Genomic DNA, 22,245 nt, shown 5'->3' on the forward strand with positions numbered 1-22,245 from the left:
GAAAAAAATGGATTGCATGCCCTACAGTAGTGTTCAAAATAATAGTAGTGCTATGTGACTAAAAAGATTAATCCAGGTTTTGAGTATATTTCTTATTGTTACATGAGAAAGAAGGTACCAATAGATTCAGTAGATTCTCACAAATCCAACAAGACCAAGCATTCATGATATGCACACTCTTAAGGCTATGAAATTGGGCTATTAGTAAAAAAAAAAAAAAGTAGAAAAGGGGGTGTTCACAATAATAGTAGTGTGGCATTCAGTCAGTGGGTTTGTCAGTTTTGTGGAACAAACAGGTGTGAATCAGGTGTCCCCTATGTAAGGATGAAGCCAGCACCTGTTGAACATGCTTTTCTCTTTGAAAGCCTGAGGAAAATGGGATGTTCAGGACATTGTTCAGAAAAACAGCGTAGTTTGATTAAAAAGTTGATTGGAGAGGGGAAAACGTATATGCAGGTGCAAAAAATTATAGGCTGTTCATCTACAATGATCTCTAATGCTTTAAAATGGACAAAAAAAAAAAACATGCGTGGAAGAAAACGGAAAACAACTATCAAAATGGATAGAAGAATAACCAGAATGGCAAAGGCTCGCCCATTGATCAGCTCCAGGATGATCAAAGACAGTGACAGTTAGAAGACGCCTGTGTGAAGTTAATTTATTTGCAAGAATCCCCCGCAAAGTCCCTCTGTTAAATAAAAGACGTGTAGAAGAGGTTACAATTTGCTAAAGAACACATCAACTGGCCTAAAGAGAAATGGAGGAATATTTTGTGGACTGATGAGAGTAAAATTGTTCTTTTTGGGTCCAAGGGCTGCAGACAGTTTGTGAGATGACCCCAAAACTCTGAATTCAAGCCACAGTTCACAGTGAAGTGTGGTGCAAGCATCATGATATGGGCATGTTTCTCCTACTATGGTGTTGGGCCTATATATCGCATACCAGGTATCATGGATCAGTTTGGATATGTCAAAATACTTGAAGAGGTCATATTGCCTTATGATGAAGAGGACATGCCCTTGAAATGGGTGTTTCAACAAGACAATGACCCCAAGCACACTAGTAAATGAGCAAAATCTTGGTTCCAAGCCAACAAAATTAATGCCTCGCAGATGTGAAGAAATCATGAAGAACTGTGGTTATACAACTAAATACTAATTTAGTGATTCCCAGGATTGCTAAAAAAGCAGTTTGAACATAATAGTTTTGAGTTTGTAGCGTCAACAGCAGACGCTACTATTATTGTGAACACCCCCTTTTCTACTTTTTTTTTTACTAATAGCCCAATTTTATAGCCTTAAGAGTGTGCATATCATGAATGCTTGGTCTTGTTGGATTTGTGAGAATCTACTGAATCTACTGGTACCTTGTTTCCCATGTAACAATAAGAAATATACTCAAAACCTGGATTAATCTTTTTAGTCACATAGCACTACTATTATTCTGAACACTACTGTATATCCAGATTTCATGGGTAGTGACACCTCTGCACAAATATATCCAAAACGGCAGCACGGTGCCTTAGTGGTTAGCACTGTTGCCTCACAGCAAGAAGGTCATGGGTTTGATTACCACCTGTGGCCTTTCTGTGTGGAGTTTGCATGTTCTCCCTGTGTTTCTGTGGATTTCCTCCCACATTTAAAGACATGCAGGTTAGGTGAATTGGAAACTTTATAATTGTCCAGGTCACCCTTGGAAAAGGTCTCAATCTCAATGGGTCTAACCTGGTTAAATAAACAAAGTGATACATTCAAGTTAATTCTGATACATTCAGACAGATACTACACAATATTACAACAGAATCCTATAGAAAGACATGATGTAGCACACAATGTGTGTTGTTTTAACTGGTATTTTTTAAAAAGATGGATTAAGTTCTTACATTCTTTGATTTTTAAACATCTTTGTATTATTGCCAATATTTTTTATTTTTTATTAAGAGGAGTTAAAACAGATTTAAGTTTATGCTCGATGATGTGAGAAAACCGCATGCGCATCTTTAAAGCAGGATTGATGCTGATTGATTAATCTGATTTGTCATCGATTCAATTCAGGTTTTAGTGAAGCTAACTTTTTGGTTAGTGGATTATCTTTTCAGCTAATTCTGAAAACCATCAGTGGATTAATGAGCTTCTGCTAAATATAGTTCTGTTAACTTTTAGTCCACTAACATTTCTTTGCCAACATAGTAAGATGGAATAGTCAAAACTGTTTGCAAACCCTAAAGGGGAACAAAAAAAAAAAAAAAAAAAATCATCATTTGCTGTCAACATGCAGAAGCTCAGACAGTGGCAGAAGAGGTAAATCGCAACATCGTTTTCACTCATGGTCAAAACAAATCTTTACCAAACTAACTACATTCCTTGAACTATAATAACACAACAAATCTATAACACTAACAACACTCCTAAAAACAAACTCTGAACACCCATAATACATTGCTGCAATGCATTATGATCAGCAGTGTGTCTGCAAACCTTTACTTTTTAAGTGAAAAGACACTTATTTATGGAGTTAAATTTGTCTCATTAATACATGCTAATGGACAGAGGGTGATCTACAAATAGTCCTTGACTAGCACACGTTTTTTTGATCCACAAACACAAATTTCCGATTTGTAACTTGTGTGGTGGTTTTTGCAAATAAATGTGTATTTTTTTTCTATTTGTAAAAAAAACAAACAAAAAAAGCATTAGCAAAACTGAAAATTCTGTTTGTGAAGTGTGACTCAGCATGTTGGCTGCTGTTCACACTCCCATCCAGTAGATGGCAGAGTTCTCTGCGTTTTGATCGGGGGAGGGGTGTGATAAGATGAGTCTGATTTCCCCCTAATGCCTTTTGGCACTTGTGTCGGTTTAATGCTCAAAACTTCTTTATTCTTTCTTCTTCATTACTTGTAAAAGTGCAATATTTTCACTTTGTAAAAATGGCAACGTTGCTGTTAATGTGTTGATAAACTGTCCAGAATTAGTTTGTTTATAAATGAAACCATGAGTGAAAGTGCCTTGTGTTTGAGCTACACTGCTACCATGAAAGGTAAGTGAGACATTGAGTTTACTCAGAAGTGTCTGCGGTGTGAAAAGTTGCTGATAGTGTGCCAAGTAATACTGAAAGTTAGTGATTAGCTGTAACTTGTGTTAAGTTTTTGGGAGTTTATCAGTTTAGTGTTATAAAAGTTAACTTTTCTGTTAGCGGGTTAGTGGTTATCAAAGCTAACTTTTTGGTTAGCTGTGCCCACCACTGAATCATGCAGTGTTGTTTTCCATCGATTCAAGTGTTTTAATTACACGATTGTGTAGTTATAGCTTGACACAAGTCATATATAAAAGTAACCTGGATTTAAGCAGCAGACAGACAAATAGTGTGAGACAATCAGAGGTTTATTCATACAAAATGTAATGATCAGAGAGCCTCTGTGCCGTACTGGTGAGTTTCTGTCAGTGTCTGAAAACCTGGATACCGCTACATTAAACAGAACCCACTTAACTGAATAATTGTCAATGCACGAGTGGCTGGCACAACTGTGCATCATCAGACACTTATGAAATATAATGTAAAACTGTGGTGAACATTTAAAGTATAAAAATTTCAAATATGGTGGGTGTAAAATTAAAATAAGCAAATGGCCAAACACATTTTGTGACCTAAGTACCTTTTAAAAAATGTTAGCTGTATCAAAGCCTGCTGTTTCAAAAGTTGGCAGCATCACCATTAATGTAAATTATTTTGCGGTTGCATCATTTCATAACACTTTTTTTTGTACTTAAGATATGTTTATTGTCTATGTTCCTGTCTTTTTGTAGAGTATAACTTTGTTCCACTGTTATTATGCTGATGCCACTGTAATCATTTTGTGTGCACTATGTGGAGGATTGTGCTCTGTGTAATAATAATGTAACTAGTGAAACAAATATAAAGTTAATTCCATTAATGTGTAGGTTTTTTTTTTTCTTATCACTGAAAAAAATGTTGCATCCTTCCAATGTTCCCTTTGATAGGGAACATACACTGTAATGATTCTTGTTTGTTGATGCGGAACAGAAAATGTAAAGATTTCTTCCAGTTTAAAACTAAGAGTCTTGAACTTCACTTACGTCAACCACTGAATAATACAAGCAGTGTGGTACTGTTTTCAAAACAGATTGCAAGAAGGAGCCTATTGAGGGAAGCCATCAAGACACCCAGACACCTTTGAAGGAGCTGTTTACTTCTGTGGCTGTAATCAGTAGAAAAAACGTGTGCAACTTCCGTCCAACTCTGTCTTCCATCTACTGTTCATGAGTCACGCATGCTCATCAAGCAAATCAACAGCTAGGAAACGCCAGACCCGACTAATCAGCTGAGGTTGCAGCAGGTACACATTGGAAACATGCAGAACAGGTAATCTCAAAGATGAGCGTTGTGTAGCAGGATGAAAGTCCCGGGTCCCAATTGAAAAGACGTTGCCATGGTAGAGGAACGGTCCTTTGTGCGAGCCGCGTGGGTTTCGATCCCGCCTGTCGTCCTGGCCATGAAGGTCCTGCTGCTTCAATCGGTATCTCTTTTACCTAGAACACTTGTTTCCCCAATCGTGGGGTCCCGATATGCTGCACCTTTTGCATTTGTCCCTGAACTAACTCAGAACAGTTTAAGTGTCCTCTTCTAAAGAACAGCTGAGCAACTAGAACAGACCTGACTGAAGCTGATCTGATCTTTGAATATTCTCTGAGATTACAGTCATAAATTTTTAATAAAAAAAAAATCAAAACCTCATTCTCTGTTTTATTTGATGTATTTTGCTAAATATTATCCCCCCTCCTTTAATTAATTAATTCATTTAGATCTACAACACATCGCCGCCGTACACGGAGGGGCGGGGCCGAATAGAGTTTTATTTTGAAGGTCAAACTCATATTTCTACTTTCACCTTTCCAACATGGCGGATGTGTGAGGAAGCTTTTCGAGCAGCGTGTTTTTTCTTTACGAAAGTTCTGATGTCTCATAGAAATGAACCACAAGAGTCTCTGTATATCAGAACGAAGCTGGACCTTGAGCTGTTCTTCATGTTTGACAGTTGACTGCTTCGCCGGAGCGGAGTTAGTTTAGCCTGCTAACTGGGCCTTTTGTGTGTAGAAACAGTTTGTGTCTGTGTGAAAATGTCTAAAGTCCAAATTCTGAGAGCGTTATTGAAGCAGCGACTACCTGCAGATGATGAAGAAGAGATATTTGAGCTGTTTGACAGAACAACAGCAGAATACGAGGAGAAACTTTGTGGTTTAAAAGAGGAGAACGAACGACAAAGAAAACGACTGGAAGCTGCTTTTAACTCTGACGACAAAACAGGTTTGTTACCTTTTATTTTGCACAGCTATTATGAGTTAAATAATGACAAATATGTGTTTGTGGTTAGTACTTTTGCTATTCCTTCCTCAATTTCAGCAGATTCGTCACACATTCAAAAAGTGAGCACCACATTGAAACACGTAAAGATTAAACTTTACTAGCATGTTGTTTGTGGGGATCCACGGGCTCTAGATTGGGCAGTGTTTATAAAATGGGTAGCTGACAATTTTCAAGGGCGGTCATAAATGATGTAAAGTTTCTATTCACCTTATTCAGCCTCTCCCATGTTTGCAACAGAGGCATTTCCATTTTGTCTTAGGGCTTCCGGTGAGCAGTGTTTTTCAGTATTGGGAGTGGCTATATAGCCCAACCGTTGGTTCAATAAAGTAAATACGCGGAGGGGCTGTGATCTAAAGCGGGTTCTGTTTAGCTCATCACACCCAGGAAACTGTATCAAACTAACACCATCTTACAGGCAGCATTTTGTTCATAAAACTCTTTTGTCGTTATTAACAGGCAGGCGTTCAAAATACAGTTTGTCTGCTTTCATCCATTGAGCTGTTTTTTTTCACAGTAATTAAAGACGGTGCCGTTAAATGTGTCAAACATACACCGCTTTTCACGCTGCAATAGAGCCTTAAAAAGTTGTTGTAAAAAAACGTAGTTTATATGCACAAAACGTGTCAAATACATGATCACAGTTGGGCGAATAAGGTAAGACGTTATGTTTATCTGCCCAACGGTTTGGGCGTGTAATGTTCAGTGTCATGACTTATCTGCCCAATGGTTGGGCGAATAGTCTTTGCCTTTAAATATAGAAAAATGGAAGTCATTACACAGTTAGAAACAAAAGCCTTTTTGGAAAAGCTCAAAGGAAATGACTCTGGCTCACTCACGGGTCATAACAAAGTGGGAAGATGACATGAAAAGTGGCCCTTGATTATGTATGCCGATATTTTTAACTTACTTTGTGTTGTCACTCGGTGTGGGCAGTTTACCTATGATGAACAATAAAAGCACTGAAGCCTATCAATATCTCCTTGAATCAAGTTAAAACACTACCCGACAAGTAGTACCACCGTAATGCCAAGATTACGTAATGTTAATATAGGTAAGGTGTTATTTCATGCAGTGCTTGGTTGTATCAAATGCCAGAAACTGAGTAACTGAGTATTACATAGCCGATAACGGTACAAACACAGCTTACCCGTTTGTCTCACTAGCATCCGCTGTGGCTTCTTCAACGGAGCGTGGTACCCCAACCATTTCTCTGGGTAAGGATGCAGTGGCATGGGTTTTTGTTTTTCTCCACAAAATGAAAAGAATAGACATGGGGACGTTTGGGTGGATTTTTCAAATTCAGCGCCTTTCGCTAGCACCGGAGATCCTCATCTTTCGATGGAGGAGGGAACAAGTTAAATGCTGGTCCACAACACTCAGATCTCTCCTTTCCATGTTCAAAAGTTCGTTCTGAAAGTGATAGTTTCCGCTTCTTCCAGTTGTTGTGGCACACATGAACTGAACAATTAATGCTGCTCATGTTTGGACACTTCTAGTGTACTTTGTTCCCATGTAGCTAATCATTAGACAAAGTAGTAAACTGGAGGTTGCTTGCCAAAATGGAGTGAATCATGAGTTGGAATGACGTGCGAGTCCAGAATGTTTATAGAACCTTTAGCGCTCAACCCTTTTATTTCCTTGTAATTACATAATTTTTAAAAGTTAATTTACTGATTTAATGTATTTATATGTGGTTTGGTTCTTGTTATATGGTGATTTTCCTGTGGGTTTGCCGTTTTGCAATTTTTTTTCTGTAGGGAAGCCCACCGCAACCTAACAGGATGCATGTGGACAGAGGGTTTTAGTGGTGAAATGAAGTCAAGTCTGGGAGCATGCGCTGGCGTTGCACTTTGTTACATTCACAACACTGTGGATTCGCCTTGGGTCCAGGATGACATCCATCCAGGCAGACAATTCTATTCCCACATCTCTAAAATAACCATCTATCTGCCACAGCCAGGTGAAACGTGGGCATTCCCTTGGCCTTCTCCAACTATTGGGGTCCTCAACACTCAGGCACCTGTGTGCTGGATCATGCATAGAGAAATGGGCCACATGGCCAAAGTGTCATAGCTGACCCCCCCCCCCCCCCCCCACCACACACACACACAATGCACGCAATGCTCCTCATCCCAGTCTCTTTTAGTAACTGCTCATTTGATACAGTCATTCCAGCAGTCCCCAAGGATCCTTCAAAGACACATGGTACCAATAACATCCAGACATTGCCTTATGTCACTGGTTAACATCTGGTGAACATCTTCATTCCACACTGGTTATTGTGTGAAATGAAGATGTTCGGGAAAGTATAAGGAGAAGGATGGGAGGAAAAAGAATTGGGATAGTGGGAGAGATGATGCAAGTAGATGGGAGTACAAGGAGATGCCATGTAAGGTGCAAAGACAAGTAGCAAAAACTAAGGAAAGGGCATATGTCAAGTTGTACATGAAGGTAAACACTAAGGAGAAAAGAACTTGTACGGATTGGCCAGACAGAGGAACTGAGCTTGAAAAGATGTGCAGCAGGTTAGGATGATGAAGGATGCAGATGGAAATGTACTGACAAGTGATGAGACTGTGTAGAGAAGGTGGAGGGAGTATTTTGAGAAGCTGATGAATGAAGAAAATGAGAGAGAGAAAATACCGTTCCAGGCATGAAAATGTTTCGGAGAGATGACAGTGGAGATTTTAACTACATTATTTAATAAAATCTTTAAAAGTGAGTTGAGAGGTGTACTGGTTCTGATAATGTAGAGATGCAGAACCAGAAATAAAATGTTCACAAATCAAGATAATCATTGCTATGGTACCAATTTCTTTGATTGCAATAATAGTATTTGTCCACTCATTCAACATAAGAAAGCCTGGGTATGTTGATCTTTATTCATGGTACACTCTGAGGTATATGCTGATTGCCTCTTTATAATAATGTATTTTTTTTCTTGCTGTATACAGATATACAGCTGCTGATGAAAGAAGAAATTCACCCTGAGCATCAGAAGTGGACTTGCGGTTTGGTTCAGTTGGACCAGCGACATGACATTAAAAACAAAGAAGAGGAACTGTGTATAAGTGAGGAAGGAGCACACCTTCAAGTGGTGGAGGTTGACACAAACAAGTGTGCAAATGATATGAATATTGGTTCCTTGCATTGTCATCAATCACAAAATCTGGAAATTCAAGAAACTGAGCATCTTACCAGCAGCTCAGTTGAACAGATGAAAGCAGACTCTAATGGAGACAATTGTGGAGGTTCAGAATTGGCTTGCAAGTTTTAACAAGACAATCATTCATACACACACATTGGCGATATGGCTTCAGAATCTTTTGAACCTGAGAATGAGGATAGAGCTATTGAGTGGGGTGAGAGCAGGAAGCCAAGTCATCTTCATTCTCTCACAAAAATAAGACAGTCCCTGTTCACAAGAGATGTGATGGTGGTATGAAATTATTTAGCGGTAAGTATGGTCAAAGTACTGGCCACAAGAACGTTATAATGAGAACCATGAAAATTAATACAAGGGAGAAATCATTTAGCTGTTGTGTGTGTGTGAAAACATTTAGCCGAAACTGTGATTTTAAGAGCCACATGCAGCTCCACACAGGCAAGAAGCCATTTAGCTGTTCTGAGTGTGGTAAAACATTTCACAGAAAGCACCATTTGAAGGGGCACATGGTTAGTCATACAGGAGAGAAACCATTCATCTGTTCTGAGTGTGATAAAGCATTTAGGAGAAACCGTGACTTGAAGACCCACATGATAATCCACACAGGAGAGAAACCATTTAGTTGCTCTGAGTGTGGTAAATCATTTAACCTAAAGGGTAATCTGAAAATGCACATGATAATCCACACAGGACAGAAACCATTTAGTTGCTCTGAGTGTGGCAAAGCATTTAACATAAAGGGCAATCTGAGGATGCACATGAATGGTCATAAAGGAAAGAAACCATTTAATTGTTCTGAGTGTGGTAAAATGTTTCAAATAAACAGTGCTCTGAAAACCCACATGATAATCCACACAGGGAATAAACCATTTAACTGCGCTGAGTGTGGTAAAACATTTCGCAGAAAGCACCATTTGAAGGGGCACATGATTAGTCATACAGGAGAGAAACTATTTACTTGCACTGAGTGTGGAAAAATATTTAGCCGAATGAATTCTTTGAAGACACACATGATGATTCACACAGGAGTAAAACCATTTAGTTGTTCTGTGTGTGGTAAATCATTTAATCTCAAGGGTAATCTTACCAGGCATGTGATGGTGCACACGGGAGAGAAACCATTTGGTTGTTCTGAGTGTGGTAAAACATTTACTATAAAGGGTAGTCTGAGGATGCACATGATCAGTCATACAGGAAAGAAACCATTTAGTTGTTCCGAGTGTGGTAAAATGTTCAGCAGAAACTGTGACCTGAAGGCCCATGTGATTGTTCATACAGGAGAGAAAAAGAAAAAAAAAGAAGAAAGAAAAAAAGAAGATGGAGGACCACAACCAGCCAGCAACTCAGGTCCAAACAGTCATTTACAACCAGATACCAGTGGCAGGAGTTCAGACAGTTCTGGAACTGAACAGAAGAACACTCAGCTGGATAATCCACCAGATCAGCATAGTTCTGATCCTGGACTCCAGCAACAACAGCATCAATGGGCCAAAAGAAACAAGCGAAATTACATCACAGTTAATTGGACCATTGAAGAGAAAAATAAGATCTTTCACTGCTTCACTTACTCAAGGCATGAGAAGTGGGGCAGAAAGAAAAAAGCAGTATTTGAGGAACGCATAAAAGAAGCGGATTTACCTACACAAAAGAAAGAAGCCACCACAACCGCAAAACTGGAATCGATTGCCTCACAGATCGCAAAATATCTGACGACTGAGGAAATAAAAAAAATAAAGGAAGAAGCCCAAAAGGAAGCGATAAAAGACTATCAATTGCTGGATAAAGGGAAGCAACTACAGTTTAAAAGGAGTCAGTGGAAGAGGGAGGAAGAGTGGATACTGTTGTGGGCAAAAGAATATGCCAAAATAAAATACCCCAAAAATCAGACAAAGACATCCAAAGAATGGCAAAAAATATTCCACCACCACTGCCCAAGTAAGAAAGACATCACTTGTAAGAATCTCACAACCCAAAAATCAAACTTTATCAAACAAAAACATTTCTCAGATAATGAAATAAAAACAATGCAACAGGAGGTTGAGAAAATAAGAGAAGGCATCTGCCCTCTGACGCAACCCATTACACCACCAAAAAATGATTGCCCTCAAAAAAGTTTATCCCCGAAAAAACAAACCATCCACTGCCTCCCGAAAAACCGAACCATTCACTACCTACCGAAAAACTGAACCATTTATTGCCTCCCGAAAAAATGAACAAGTCATTGCCCCCGAAAAAACAAGCCATTCACTGCCCCCCGAAAAAACGAACCATTCACTGCCTCCCGAAAAACCGAACCATTTACTGCCTCCCAAAAAAACGAACAACTCACTGCTTCCCGCAAAAACGAACCACTCACTGCCTCCCGAAAAAATGAACAACTCACTGCCCCCTGAAAAAACGAGCAACTCATTGCCCACCGAAAAAACGAACAACTCACCAGCTCATCTACAAAATAATTCACAGGTGCACACAGACCCAGAACAGCAGGAATTAGAAGAGGAATTGGCAAATAAGATTGAAGAAACAAGAAAAATGGACATGAAAGAGTGCCCAAAGCTGACTAAACTAAAAGAGAATAAAAAATTCAAAAATATCCTTCAAAAAGTTAACATAGGACTGACCAAACTGGTCCCAAGAGGAGCCACATTGACAGAGTTAAACTCTGTAAATTATGGAGCGGCATGGTACATACAAAGTAAATTAGCCCCACAAGATTTGGAGAGAAACAGTACCACAAATAAGAAAAAGAATACCATGCCACGATGGAAAAAGAAATTACAACACAAAATCAGCTGCCTAAGAGCAGAGATCTCCCAAATGGCCACATTTTTGGGAAACAAGAACCACAAAAAGAATCCTTCAAAAAAAAAAAAATCGCATTAAAAGAAAATACAATGTTGAAGACAAACTGCTAGGTGGAAGGCTGGCTGAACATCAAGCCTTAGTAAAAGCTTTTGCAGCACAAATTAGGAATAAAGACAAGAAAATACAAGCAAAACAGATAAACAAACTATTTGCAACAAACCCCAGACTAGTGTACAGAAAGCTGGCAAATGACACAATAGAAGTACAACAACCACCTGAGAGAAAGGAAATTGAAAAATTTTGGAGACCACTCTTTGAAGACCCAAAACAACACCAAGAGGCTGAGTGGATTGAAAAAATACAACAGAAAAACAAAGACAAACGACAAATGCCAGCAATTGTAATCAATGAAGAAGAGATCAGAAAGAAAATGAGTGAATACAGTAACTTCAAGGCACCTGGCATCGACAAAATCCCAAATTTATGGCTGAAAAGACTGACAGCATTACACCAACATTATGCTGTGGCTTTCACAAAAATATTGAACGGAGAAGAGGACACACCAAACTGGCTAACGACAGGGAACACAAGCCTAATTCCAAAGACCAAGGAAACACAGCTTCCCAACAAGTACAGACCCATCTGCTGCCTAACAACAACATACAAATGGCTGACAGGAATCATAGCTGATGCCATTTATGAACATCTTGACAATGGTGGCTACCTGGAAAATGAACAGAAAGGATGTTCCAAAAGAAGATAAGGAGCTAAAGACCAGTTACTGACAGACAAAGCTATCCTGGAGGACTGCAAAACAAGGCAGAGGAACCTCAGCATGGCTTGGATTGATTACAAAAAGGCATTTGACAGTGTACCACACTCCTGGATCTTGAGGTGCTTAGAACTCTACAACATCAATGAGAAAATAAGAACCTTCCTGAGAGCACAAATGAACAAGTGGAACACCACCATCACCCTCAATCACACAGAGGGACAAATAACAATCCCAGACGTACGAGTTCAGAGAGGGATACTTCAAGGAGACAGCCTTTCACCTCTCTTATTCTGCTTAATCATGGACCCACTCAGCAAGATCCTGAAGGAGCAAGACATTGGATATGACTTCAGTAAAGACAAAGGAAAGGAAAACCAAAAACTTGTGAACCATCTGTTGTTCATGGATGATTTGAAAATCTATGCCAACACAAAAAACGGACTCACTCAACTCGTGGAAACTGCCCATAAGTTCTCAAAAGACATTGGCATGGAATTTGGACTGGATAAATGCTCAAAATGCACAATGACAAAAGGAAAAAAGACGAAAACCGAAAACATACAATTGGATGAAGGGAGCTACATTGAAGACCTGGCTGCAGACTCCACATACATTGAACAAAGTAATTCAATTGAACACAAGAAAATGAGAACAAAAACAACAAAAGAATACCTAAACCGCTTAAAAAAGATCTGCAAAACACAGCTGACACCAAAAAATAAAATCACAGCCATAAACCAGTTTGCAATACCAGTGGTGACCTATGGGTTTGGCATAGTGAACTGGCCACAATGCGAACTTAACAAATTGGACACAAAAACCAGAAAAATGCTCACCCTCCACAAAATCACATACAGAAATCAGTGCATGGACAGAATATACCTACCTCGCAGAGAAGGCGGTATGGGTCTTACTGAAATCAACCAGGCCTACAGAGCATCGATAATAAGTATTGGACAGTACTTAAAGAGCTCTGAAGAAGAAATCATAAAAACGGTCACACAACACCACGAGGCCATAAGTGAACGGACCTCAATCACTAAACTGGCAAAAAACTTTGGCGGAGAACTTCTACAAGAGAGAAAAAGCAACAGTCTCATGCCTGCAACAAAACTTGCAAGACAGACCAGAGAACAATACTGCAAAAAAGAAGGAAAACATCGAGTGGAAAGATGGAAACAACACAAAAGAGCCGGACGTTTCCAAGAAGAACTCGAAAAGGAATACATCGACAAAGTTGGATCAATGCAGTGGCTAAAAAATGGAAAACTTGGTTTTGATGGAGAAAGAATTTTGATTGGAGCACAAGATCAGGGACTTCTAACTAATGGCTTCAAAAAAATGGCAGGGATCTCACAAAATGATAAATGCCGATTCTGTCATACAGCTGTTGAGAGTGTAAACCATCTAACATCAGCATGCCAGATCCTCATGGCAGATGGGCATTATACATCCAGACATAACAAGATCTGTCAATATCTCCACTGGAAGATCTGCAAGGAACTGGAGATGGAAGTCAAAGAACATGTCTGGGAGCACGAGCCAACACCAGTCTCATCCAACGGAAAAATAACGATCTTCTACGACAAAGAGATCCCAGCAGGAAGACACATTGAAGGAGGTGCAATCAAACCTGATATTGTCATCTGGAACAAGCAAGAGAAAACAGCCAAAATCATTGATGTGACAGTCCCCAATGATTACGGCCTGAATCGAGCTGAAAGGGGAAAGATCTCGAAATACCAAGACCTGAAAAATGACCTAAGAACAACATGGTCATTGAAAGACATCGATATCATTCCAGTTGTGGTGGGAGCAACAGGCCTGATGAAGAAGAACCTGAAGAAATACCTTGAGGCAATTCCCGGTCACCCAAGTGCACATGAGGTGCAGTTGTCTGCGATTAAGGGAACGAAGAGAGCCCTCGGATACAATGCCAGATCTGGTTAAGATAACTATAGAACCTAGGGTGCAACTTTAGACCCCAGGTTTGGGGCCCATTGCATTCTACTAAAAAGATATCAAAGATAAATGAAAAACCAAGAGAGAAACCATATAGCTGTTCTGAGTGTGGGCAACGATTTGATATTAGGCATCACCTGAAGAAACACAGGAGAACACACTTATAGACTGTGTCTTTGTCCTGTTTGTCTCTCTCTCTCTCTCTCTCTCTGTCTCTCAGACACACGTACAGTAAGTAAGTAAATTTTATTTATATAGCGCCTTTCGCAGACATAAGTCACAAAGCGCTTCACAGGATAAAATGCAATAATAAATAATAAAAACACACATAAAACAAAGGACAAGGTTAACGATTGGTCAGTTCTGAAAAGCTTGTTAAAGAGAAGAGTCTTCAAATGCTTGTTAAAAGTCTCAGCACATTCCAGTGAACGCAGGGAAAGTGGCAGTTCGTTCCAGAGACGAGGAGCTGTGGCTTTAAAAGAGCTGTCACCTCGGGTTTTAAAGCAGGTCCTAGGAACCATCAGCAGGTTCTGGTCTGAAGACCTGAGACTACAGGCAGAGGTATAAGGCTGAATCAGATCTTTAATATATCCGGGAGCCTGACCATGAAGGGCTCGGAACGTCAGGACCAAGATTTTGAAAGTGAGTCTAGACTCAACTGGGAGCCAATGGAGAGACTTTAGGACAGGGGTAATATGAGCTCTCCTGTTTGTATGAGTCAACAGCCTCGCAGCAGAGTTTTGGATGTACTGTAGCTGGTTAAGGTCTTTTCTACTAAGGCAGGTAAACAGGCTGTTACAGTAGTCCAATCGTGAGGAGATGAAGGCATGGATGATTGTCTCCAGCTCATGGCAAGATACCACCTGTCGCAGCTTGGCGATATTCTGCAAGTGAAAAAAACAATTTCTAATTAATTTGTTACAGTGCTCAGAAAGAGACATTACTTCATCAAAGATAACTCCGAGATTCCGCAGACTTGTCTTAACTGATGAGCCCAAGTCACCCAACTGCTGCTTGATGCCAGGAATGGCGTCATCGGGGCAACAACAAGTGTCTCAGTTTTCTCTGAGTTCAGTTGAAGACTATTTTCATTCAGCCACTGCTTCACCTGTGATAGACAGTTCATTAAAGAGTTCAGCTTCCCAAGTTCCATAGTTTTAAAAGACAGTATAGTTGTATGTCATCAGCATACAGATGATAGGACACATCACTGAAACACTGAATTATCTGCCCAAGGGGAAGAATATATAAAAGAAACAAGAATGGCCCCAGCACCGAGCCTTGTGGTACGCCACACTGCAGGTGAGGTGACTCAGACCTAACATGGTTTACTGAAACGCTAAAACTCCTGTTTGTCAAATAGGAGGTAAACCATTTCAGCATAGAGCCCGACATCCCCACCAGATCTCGCAGCCTATTGACCATGATGGTGTGGTCGACCATGTCAAAGGCAGGGGACAGGTCTAAGAGGACCATCACAGTACACCTCCCAGCGTCAGCAGACATCATGATGTCACTAGACACTCTTAACAGTGCAGTCTCAGTAGAGTGGTGTTTCCGAAAACCTGACTGGAATTTGTCATAGATGTTATATGTCTCCAGGAAGGATGTCAGTTGTTTGGCTACCAGTTTTTCCAGTAATTTAGATAGAAAGGGAAGCTTAGATATTGGGCGGTAGCTTTTACACTCTGCTTGGTCCATGTTAGGCTTTTTGAGTCTTGGTTCGATCACCGCATGTTTGAAGTGGGCGGGAAATGCACCAGATGAAAGGAAAAAATGAACAATTCAGTGACCCATGGGCCAATATAGTCAAGAATATTAAGGAGAAGTTTGGAAGCTAGAGGTCAGCCTCATTTTGGATGACAATGCCACAATGTTTTCCAGATGCACAGGGTCGAAGGTTGACCACATCTGTGCAGGTGGCTCATTCTGAATAGGGCCGGAATATGAAGGCCAGTTTATTTGGTCTTTTATTTCCTGCACTTTCACAATAAAGAAAGTTAAAAAATCATTGCTATCGGCTTCAGAGAGCACAGGGGTAGCAGGAGCAGTGTTAGACACTAAAGAATTTATAGTGTCAAATAACACTTTCGGTTTCCCTTATTTGTTGTTATTAATTGTTGAAAGTGTTTAAATCTGGCCTCTTTTATAGACTCATTTAAAGACAACATAAAGTCTTTAAGATGCAACCTATGGACCTGGAGCTGAGTGGATTTCCACAGCCATTCAGTTTTACAGCATGTCCTTCTTAAACTCCAGATGCTGTCATTTATCCAAGGGCAGGTGTATTCGTGGGTAGCACAAATTGTTTTGAAAGGAACAACTTTGTCCAAGATTGTAGCACAATGACAATTAAAACAGTTCACGAAGCTGTCCACATCTGTGCAGTGTTCAAAAATACTATCATACAAGGAAGTGGTATCTTTCAGATTTTCTAATATATGTGTAGGAAAACAAAACATGAAAAGTCAGCTAAGAAGGCTTTTTTTCTCTGTGAAACCTTCACTCTTGTGATTGTCTGTGCAAGAATTACACTTTACACTTGGCTTCAAGTGATAACATAAAAAAGTATATTTTTGACTTAATGGCAGCTTATGAGTGATTGTTTAATGGATCATGTCTGATGTGATGTGCTATATTTGAACTAAATGTCTGTGCTTAATTTTTTGTTATTAATGAAAATGTTCCTGCCATATATTCACATAATGAGCAGGCTCGCTGGCTTTTTATGGTTATATTCTAGGATGTTGGTCATTGATTTGTAAAACTAATGCACATCATTTTATAACAGGATTGATGCAGTTTTGTTTCATATTTTGTACTTTATGGTGCTGTTTTTTCCATAAAGTATTTTGCGTTTAAGTATGAGTGTAGTTTATTGTTTGGGATAAGTGTTGTAGAAAAGCAAAGACTTGATGTCTATTTTTAATATTAGCGTCAAGTGGTTCATTGCTTAAGTTTACGGTTTGACACCTAACAGCCCATATGATAATTCATACAGGAGAGACACCATTTAACTGTTCTCAGTGTGGTTAGAGGTCTGATTTTTAAGGTACCACATGAGACTGTTTCTACCATATGTACACAGAATGAACTGTTATTAGCAGGCTGTATTTTGTGTTTACTATTCAAATGAGTGAGAGTACAGTTAAGTTGATTCTCAGTGATATGTTACACACAAACTAGAAACAATGGCATTTTAACATTCATTCAGAACAGGTTTTGAGCAATGCAACTCTTTTATATTGTACAAGTCTTGCAGTAGGAAACTCAAGCCTGTGTTTTTTTTTTTTTTTTTTTTTTTTTTTTTTTTTTACAAAGTAAGTCCCTTTGGCTTCTCTTTTTTTTCCCCACTTGATCCAAAATGAATCTACATGTTGATTTGGTGCATGTTTAATGGTTGATGCCCTTGCTGACGCAACTCCACATTACATGGAGAATGGGCAGAATCGAGCCATCCCAGAGCCTTCATTAACCCAACCGAATGAAGAAGTAATGGAAAAATCCCAATTTTGTGGGATAGCTAGATGATGGCAGGACCTTTGAAAGTGGTAACAGACATGACCATCTTATGGACTTGCCCTGCTTCAGTCTTCTGTCTGTGACTGTGTCCCAGTTCAATGGTTTCACTCTTCTAATGCTGCATTCATTGGCCGCATACGTCATAAGTGGTGTGACCAGGATGTTCCATTTCGAAGCCTCCATGGAATGCAGCTAATTAATGCATCCTTTTCTTCTCCAAAAATGGAGGATACAACAGGTGTAACCCTCACTACCCAAACAATCCCAGGAGTCATTGTGTGATATATCCTCCCCTCCTCCCCAAGACAAAATGGTTGATTTAAAATGAAAATAATGATGATGATAAAAGGGCAGCTTGGATTCTACATGTACAATTTTAAATAAGTCATGTTTATAAGTAAAGCATAAATAAGTACTGGAAAATGACTGCAAAATTACAGGTAATGCACACTATGCTAACTCGTCATGGGCAGCTGTAAAGGTTACCAGGCAACAGGCAGTAGGAACAGGAAAAGCTAATAATGCAAAAATGCTCTATGGGCTAGACTGTCTCATTTATGAATACTTGGTTCAGCCTCTGCTGTCTCAGAAGATTAGACCTTCATAGAGCACAGGAACACCTTAAGGGAAAATCAACACTTCATGTCCGATCACAGTGCACCGTCATCGTTTACAAATCAGGCAATTTGTAAACGATCCCTTTCACGATCCGTTTCACAGTCCCATTGACCACCATGGTCGGGTGATAATAATAATGATGATGATGATAATAATTATATAGGTGTACAGGTAATGTGAGTGTGGGTTTTTTGTACAACATTTATTAAGCTGTACATGTAACAATCCATAGGCCTTTTGACTGTACCTAATGATAACATTCAATTAAAAACCTCTGATTGGTGAAGGAACACTCAAAAGTTGTTGCATATGGTTCCAAATGTACCATCACAGATGTCTAAAATAACATCACGTTTGTCAATATCCAAATATTGTGCACGTAGTGACCTTACAGTCTATGAGAATGTAATCAGTGTTTATTGTTTCAAATGTTTGCAGGATCATCCATAATATGAAGTAGGTCATATTGGGTTTTTTTTTTTCTTCTACTTTTTTTTGTTAAGACTTGATGACTTATTTTTTTTTTGTTTGTTTGTTTTATTTATTTATTTATTGGAATACTTTAATTTCAATTTTCTGTTCTTATTGTTCAGTTTTGTTCTTGCTCTTCAAGAACAACCAACCAACCAACCAACCCCCACCTTCATACCCAGAAGTTGATTACAGTGACCTTGGGGTCAATTCAAGGTCACAGCGAGCTATTCAACATAGTCATTGCCACCCTTGTTAGCATGATATGGGAAGAACCAGATGACCAATTTCTTTTGTATTTAGCATAAGGGTGTAGTTGGGTGATTTCCCCAACACTTTGTATTACTGATTAGTGGGGACGGGGGGATATATCACCCCCTGATGACTCTTGTTTCCTTGTTCATCATGTGGAGGATTTTTCTGTCAGAGTATTAATGTGACTGTTGAAATGTCAAATATTGTTCATTTTTTCACATGTCCATTTATTACATTAATTGTGTTCATTTTGTTTAGTTGATTTTTGGTATAACTAACCACAGTATATTGTTTTTCGGTGTAAAACTGTGTGAACCAGGGTTGAACAGACAATGGCTGTCAGCAGTTATACTTGTTTTGGCTGCAGTCTTAGGTCCACACTGTGAGACTGTGGGAGTCAAGGTTACTACCTATGAACTGGGTGTATTTGAGCATAAATGTCCATCCTCTGCTCTGCTCTGATATATCCTGTGATGTTTAGTCATACCACAACCGTTTGAGTAATTAAAAAAAGACCAGAAAGAGATGCCAGTTTTCCTTGTCATTCCTGACTCGTTTTGTTTGAGCAACAAAAATTTACAACACAGTTCCTTTTAATATTTGTTTTATGTATTGGTAAGTAGTAGTAATAATAATAATGTTCAGTAAACCATGTAACATTAGTGCAAATGTTCGCTTTGATGACCTTAATACAGTTAATGTTATATTGTCAGTTATTTGATATTTAATTTGTCTTTTAACGTTCCTGGTTGAGGCAGATTTTGTAATAGTTGTTTATGCAGTTTAATGATTTATGAGGGTTTTTTTTTTTTTTAAGTTAAGGAGGTCTCTTAGTGGTAAGAAGAATTTTGCAGACTCTTTCCACCGGCAGCTGGCGCATTTCACTGCTTCCCCCTTACAAGATTCGCATATTCGCATTGTGCGTATGCGCGAAAAACTGGAAGTCTTCTCTGTACTGAATTTACCCTTTCTGTGTTATGAAAAGAGTGGTTTCAAAAATAACTTGTCTGTTTATTTGATTTGATCCCTGTCCGGATAAGAGATAAGGTCAGAATTTATTGGCATTAAACCTGATTTTGTCCGCACACAGAAAGGGTAAAACTCAGAACTACAGAACAAACTCCCCGTTTATCGCGCATGCGCAGATGACAAACATACAAATCTGGTAAGTGGGTAATTTCAGTGCGTGAGCCCGCTCTCATGCAGTTTTATTTTGAAAATCAAAATCGGAAGTCATTTGCATTATCCTTACAGAATTTCCTCTTTTTGTGGAGATGCTATGTTAGCGCAGGCAGGTTTTGTCAAATGTTAGTTTAATATCTAACTGAAATTGTTGCGAAAACATTCCGGTCTGTTTAATATAAACCAGGACCCGCATCTGTAATTTTGCTGTTCACCTTTTTTCCGCGGCGGCTGCGGAAAAAACACCTCCGTGTTGATAACCATTTGTAAAATCCAGGCGGCTTTTGATGGCTTTCAGTGGAGTGAGTATCTGAGAAATTGTTTAACAGCTGGACATGTTCCATCTTGTCCTTAAGGCTTCCAACAGAGGTGTTTTTCCTGTGGCGGAGCGTTGCAGCGGCTGCGAGCCGACGCTGCAATCCCCCCACACGTCTTTCATTAAAAAAAAAATCTCCTTTAACAGTGGAATATCCGGATAAAATGCTGAAACCAACTTCTTCTGAAACGTCTCTGTTCTCTCACGACGTCCTGGATCAATAGAGCCTGAAATGTGGAGGTTTTCAGCTTGAAACAGGCTGACGACGGCGCCTCGGAGCACTGCACGTCTCGCTCCGTGGGAAGTCCTTAAAGCGACAGTATCACCTCAAAATCTCTCATCAGCCGTTAAAATTTTCACCGAAAACCAGCTTAATTTTTCGAATCGTGTCCACTTCGATGTGTCTCACAGGTTTAGAAAAAATTTTGATCAAACAAAGCGCCAGTCTCTCAGCAACTTCTCAGACAAAGGAATTCCGACGAGGGGCTGGACGACTCCTCCCACAAGGAGGGCTCACAGGCGAATGACGTCACCGACAGGTGTGGAAAAACTCACGCATGCGCACAAGGGTTCAAGCATGTCACGTAAAAACATATGAATGAAATCCATATAGTTTATAGTTTTTGAAAAAAATAAAAAGGACCTATACTTTATGGACAGACCTCGTGTGTGTGTATATATATATATATATATATATATATATATATATATATATATATATATATATATGAGAGAGAGAGAGGTAAGTGTAAAAATGATAATGGAAATGTTTCTGAATGGGTTATATAGTCCCTTAGATGAGCTAAATTTATAATACACACACATATATAAAATTTTTAATGGTCATGATTCATCTCATAGCTAGCTCATTGGCTTGGTTCAAGTCTTAAAACTCTTTATGTGCAAGGATTGCTTCTGTGGCTGTAATTGCAGAAATTGTGCCTAGTGCATGTTTTGCATTTTGTATCCCCAGTTCATGATGAAGTTGGAGAGAGAGGGGTTTTATTAAAAAGAAGACCTGAAAGTTAAGCTAAAATTTGCCAGAAGGTACATCTGAGATGCAAGCCTAGAGTTAATGTTTTGGTGAAAAAACCCCCCACCTCTATACCACTTAAGAAACGCAAATTAAAAACATCAGAACCAATTATTCCATTAGATTTAAAATAATCTAGTTATAAGCAGTGGTGAACAGGTGAGTTTTTAACCTTGATTTAAATAAACTCAGTGTCTCAGCTGATCTACAGTTTTCTGGTACTTTATTCCAGATATGGGGGGCATAGATACGGAATGCTGCTTCTCCATGTTTAGTTCTGACTCTAGGAACGGAGAGCAGACCTGTCTCAGATGACCTCAGTGGTCTAGAGGGTTCGTACTCAATGAGGAGACTAGTAGATGAATTTTAAAATTTATCCTCTGACAGACAGGGAACCAGCCTAAGGATCTCAGGATGTGGAGTAATGTGGTCCATTTTCCTGCTTTTGTTTAGGACTCGAGCAGCAGCATTTTGAAGTTCCTATGTGTTTAAATCTATGCAACACTGCAGTTAAATAATCCGTTTGTTGCTGTCCGTACAAAACTAACCATAATGTCACAGAACGCTTCCTGTTGCTTGCACAAGTCTTTCACAATAACAGCACAGGACAAAAGTATGATGAGAAAAACATCCAAAAATCTGTTTTTTACTTTTTACAGTATGTTGGGGAATTAATGTATTTTAGGTGGGTGTTTAATAAACTTTAATTAAAAAAAATATTTAATTTTGGGTGGTATTTAACCAACTTTATGTCTGGC

The 22,245-nt window shown here is 39.2% G+C and overlaps 1 protein-coding gene across 1 annotated transcript; it reads left to right on the plus strand.

The window, feature by feature from the left end:
• Positions 1–4,923: 4,923 nt before the first annotated feature.
• LOC117525948 lies at positions 4,924–9,509 on the plus strand. Its single transcript, XM_034187924.1, has 2 exons — positions 4,924–5,322; positions 8,337–9,509. Exons 1-2 carry the CDS (start codon positions 5,136–5,138, stop codon positions 8,657–8,659), a joined length of 510 nt encoding a protein of 169 aa, XP_034043815.1. The 5' UTR covers positions 4,924–5,135; the 3' UTR covers positions 8,660–9,509.
• The last annotated feature ends 12,736 nt before the right edge of the window (positions 9,510–22,245 follow it).

Source organism: Thalassophryne amazonica, chromosome 15 (genome assembly GCF_902500255.1).
Source record: "Thalassophryne amazonica chromosome 15, fThaAma1.1, whole genome shotgun sequence".
NCBI classification, from domain to species: Eukaryota; Metazoa; Chordata; class Actinopteri; order Batrachoidiformes; family Batrachoididae; genus Thalassophryne; species Thalassophryne amazonica.

What these genes read in the sequence shown, in the direction of transcription:
- LOC117525948 (XM_034187924.1), top strand. Translation starts at nt 5,136, where the DNA reads ATGTCTAAAGTCCAAATTCTGAGAGCGTTATTGAAGCAGCGACTACCT. An exon ending in TAACTCTGACGACAAAACAG is followed by an intron (nt 5,323 to 8,336) that starts GTTTGTTACCTT and finishes TGCTGTATACAG; the next exon opens with ATATACAGCTGCTGATGAAA.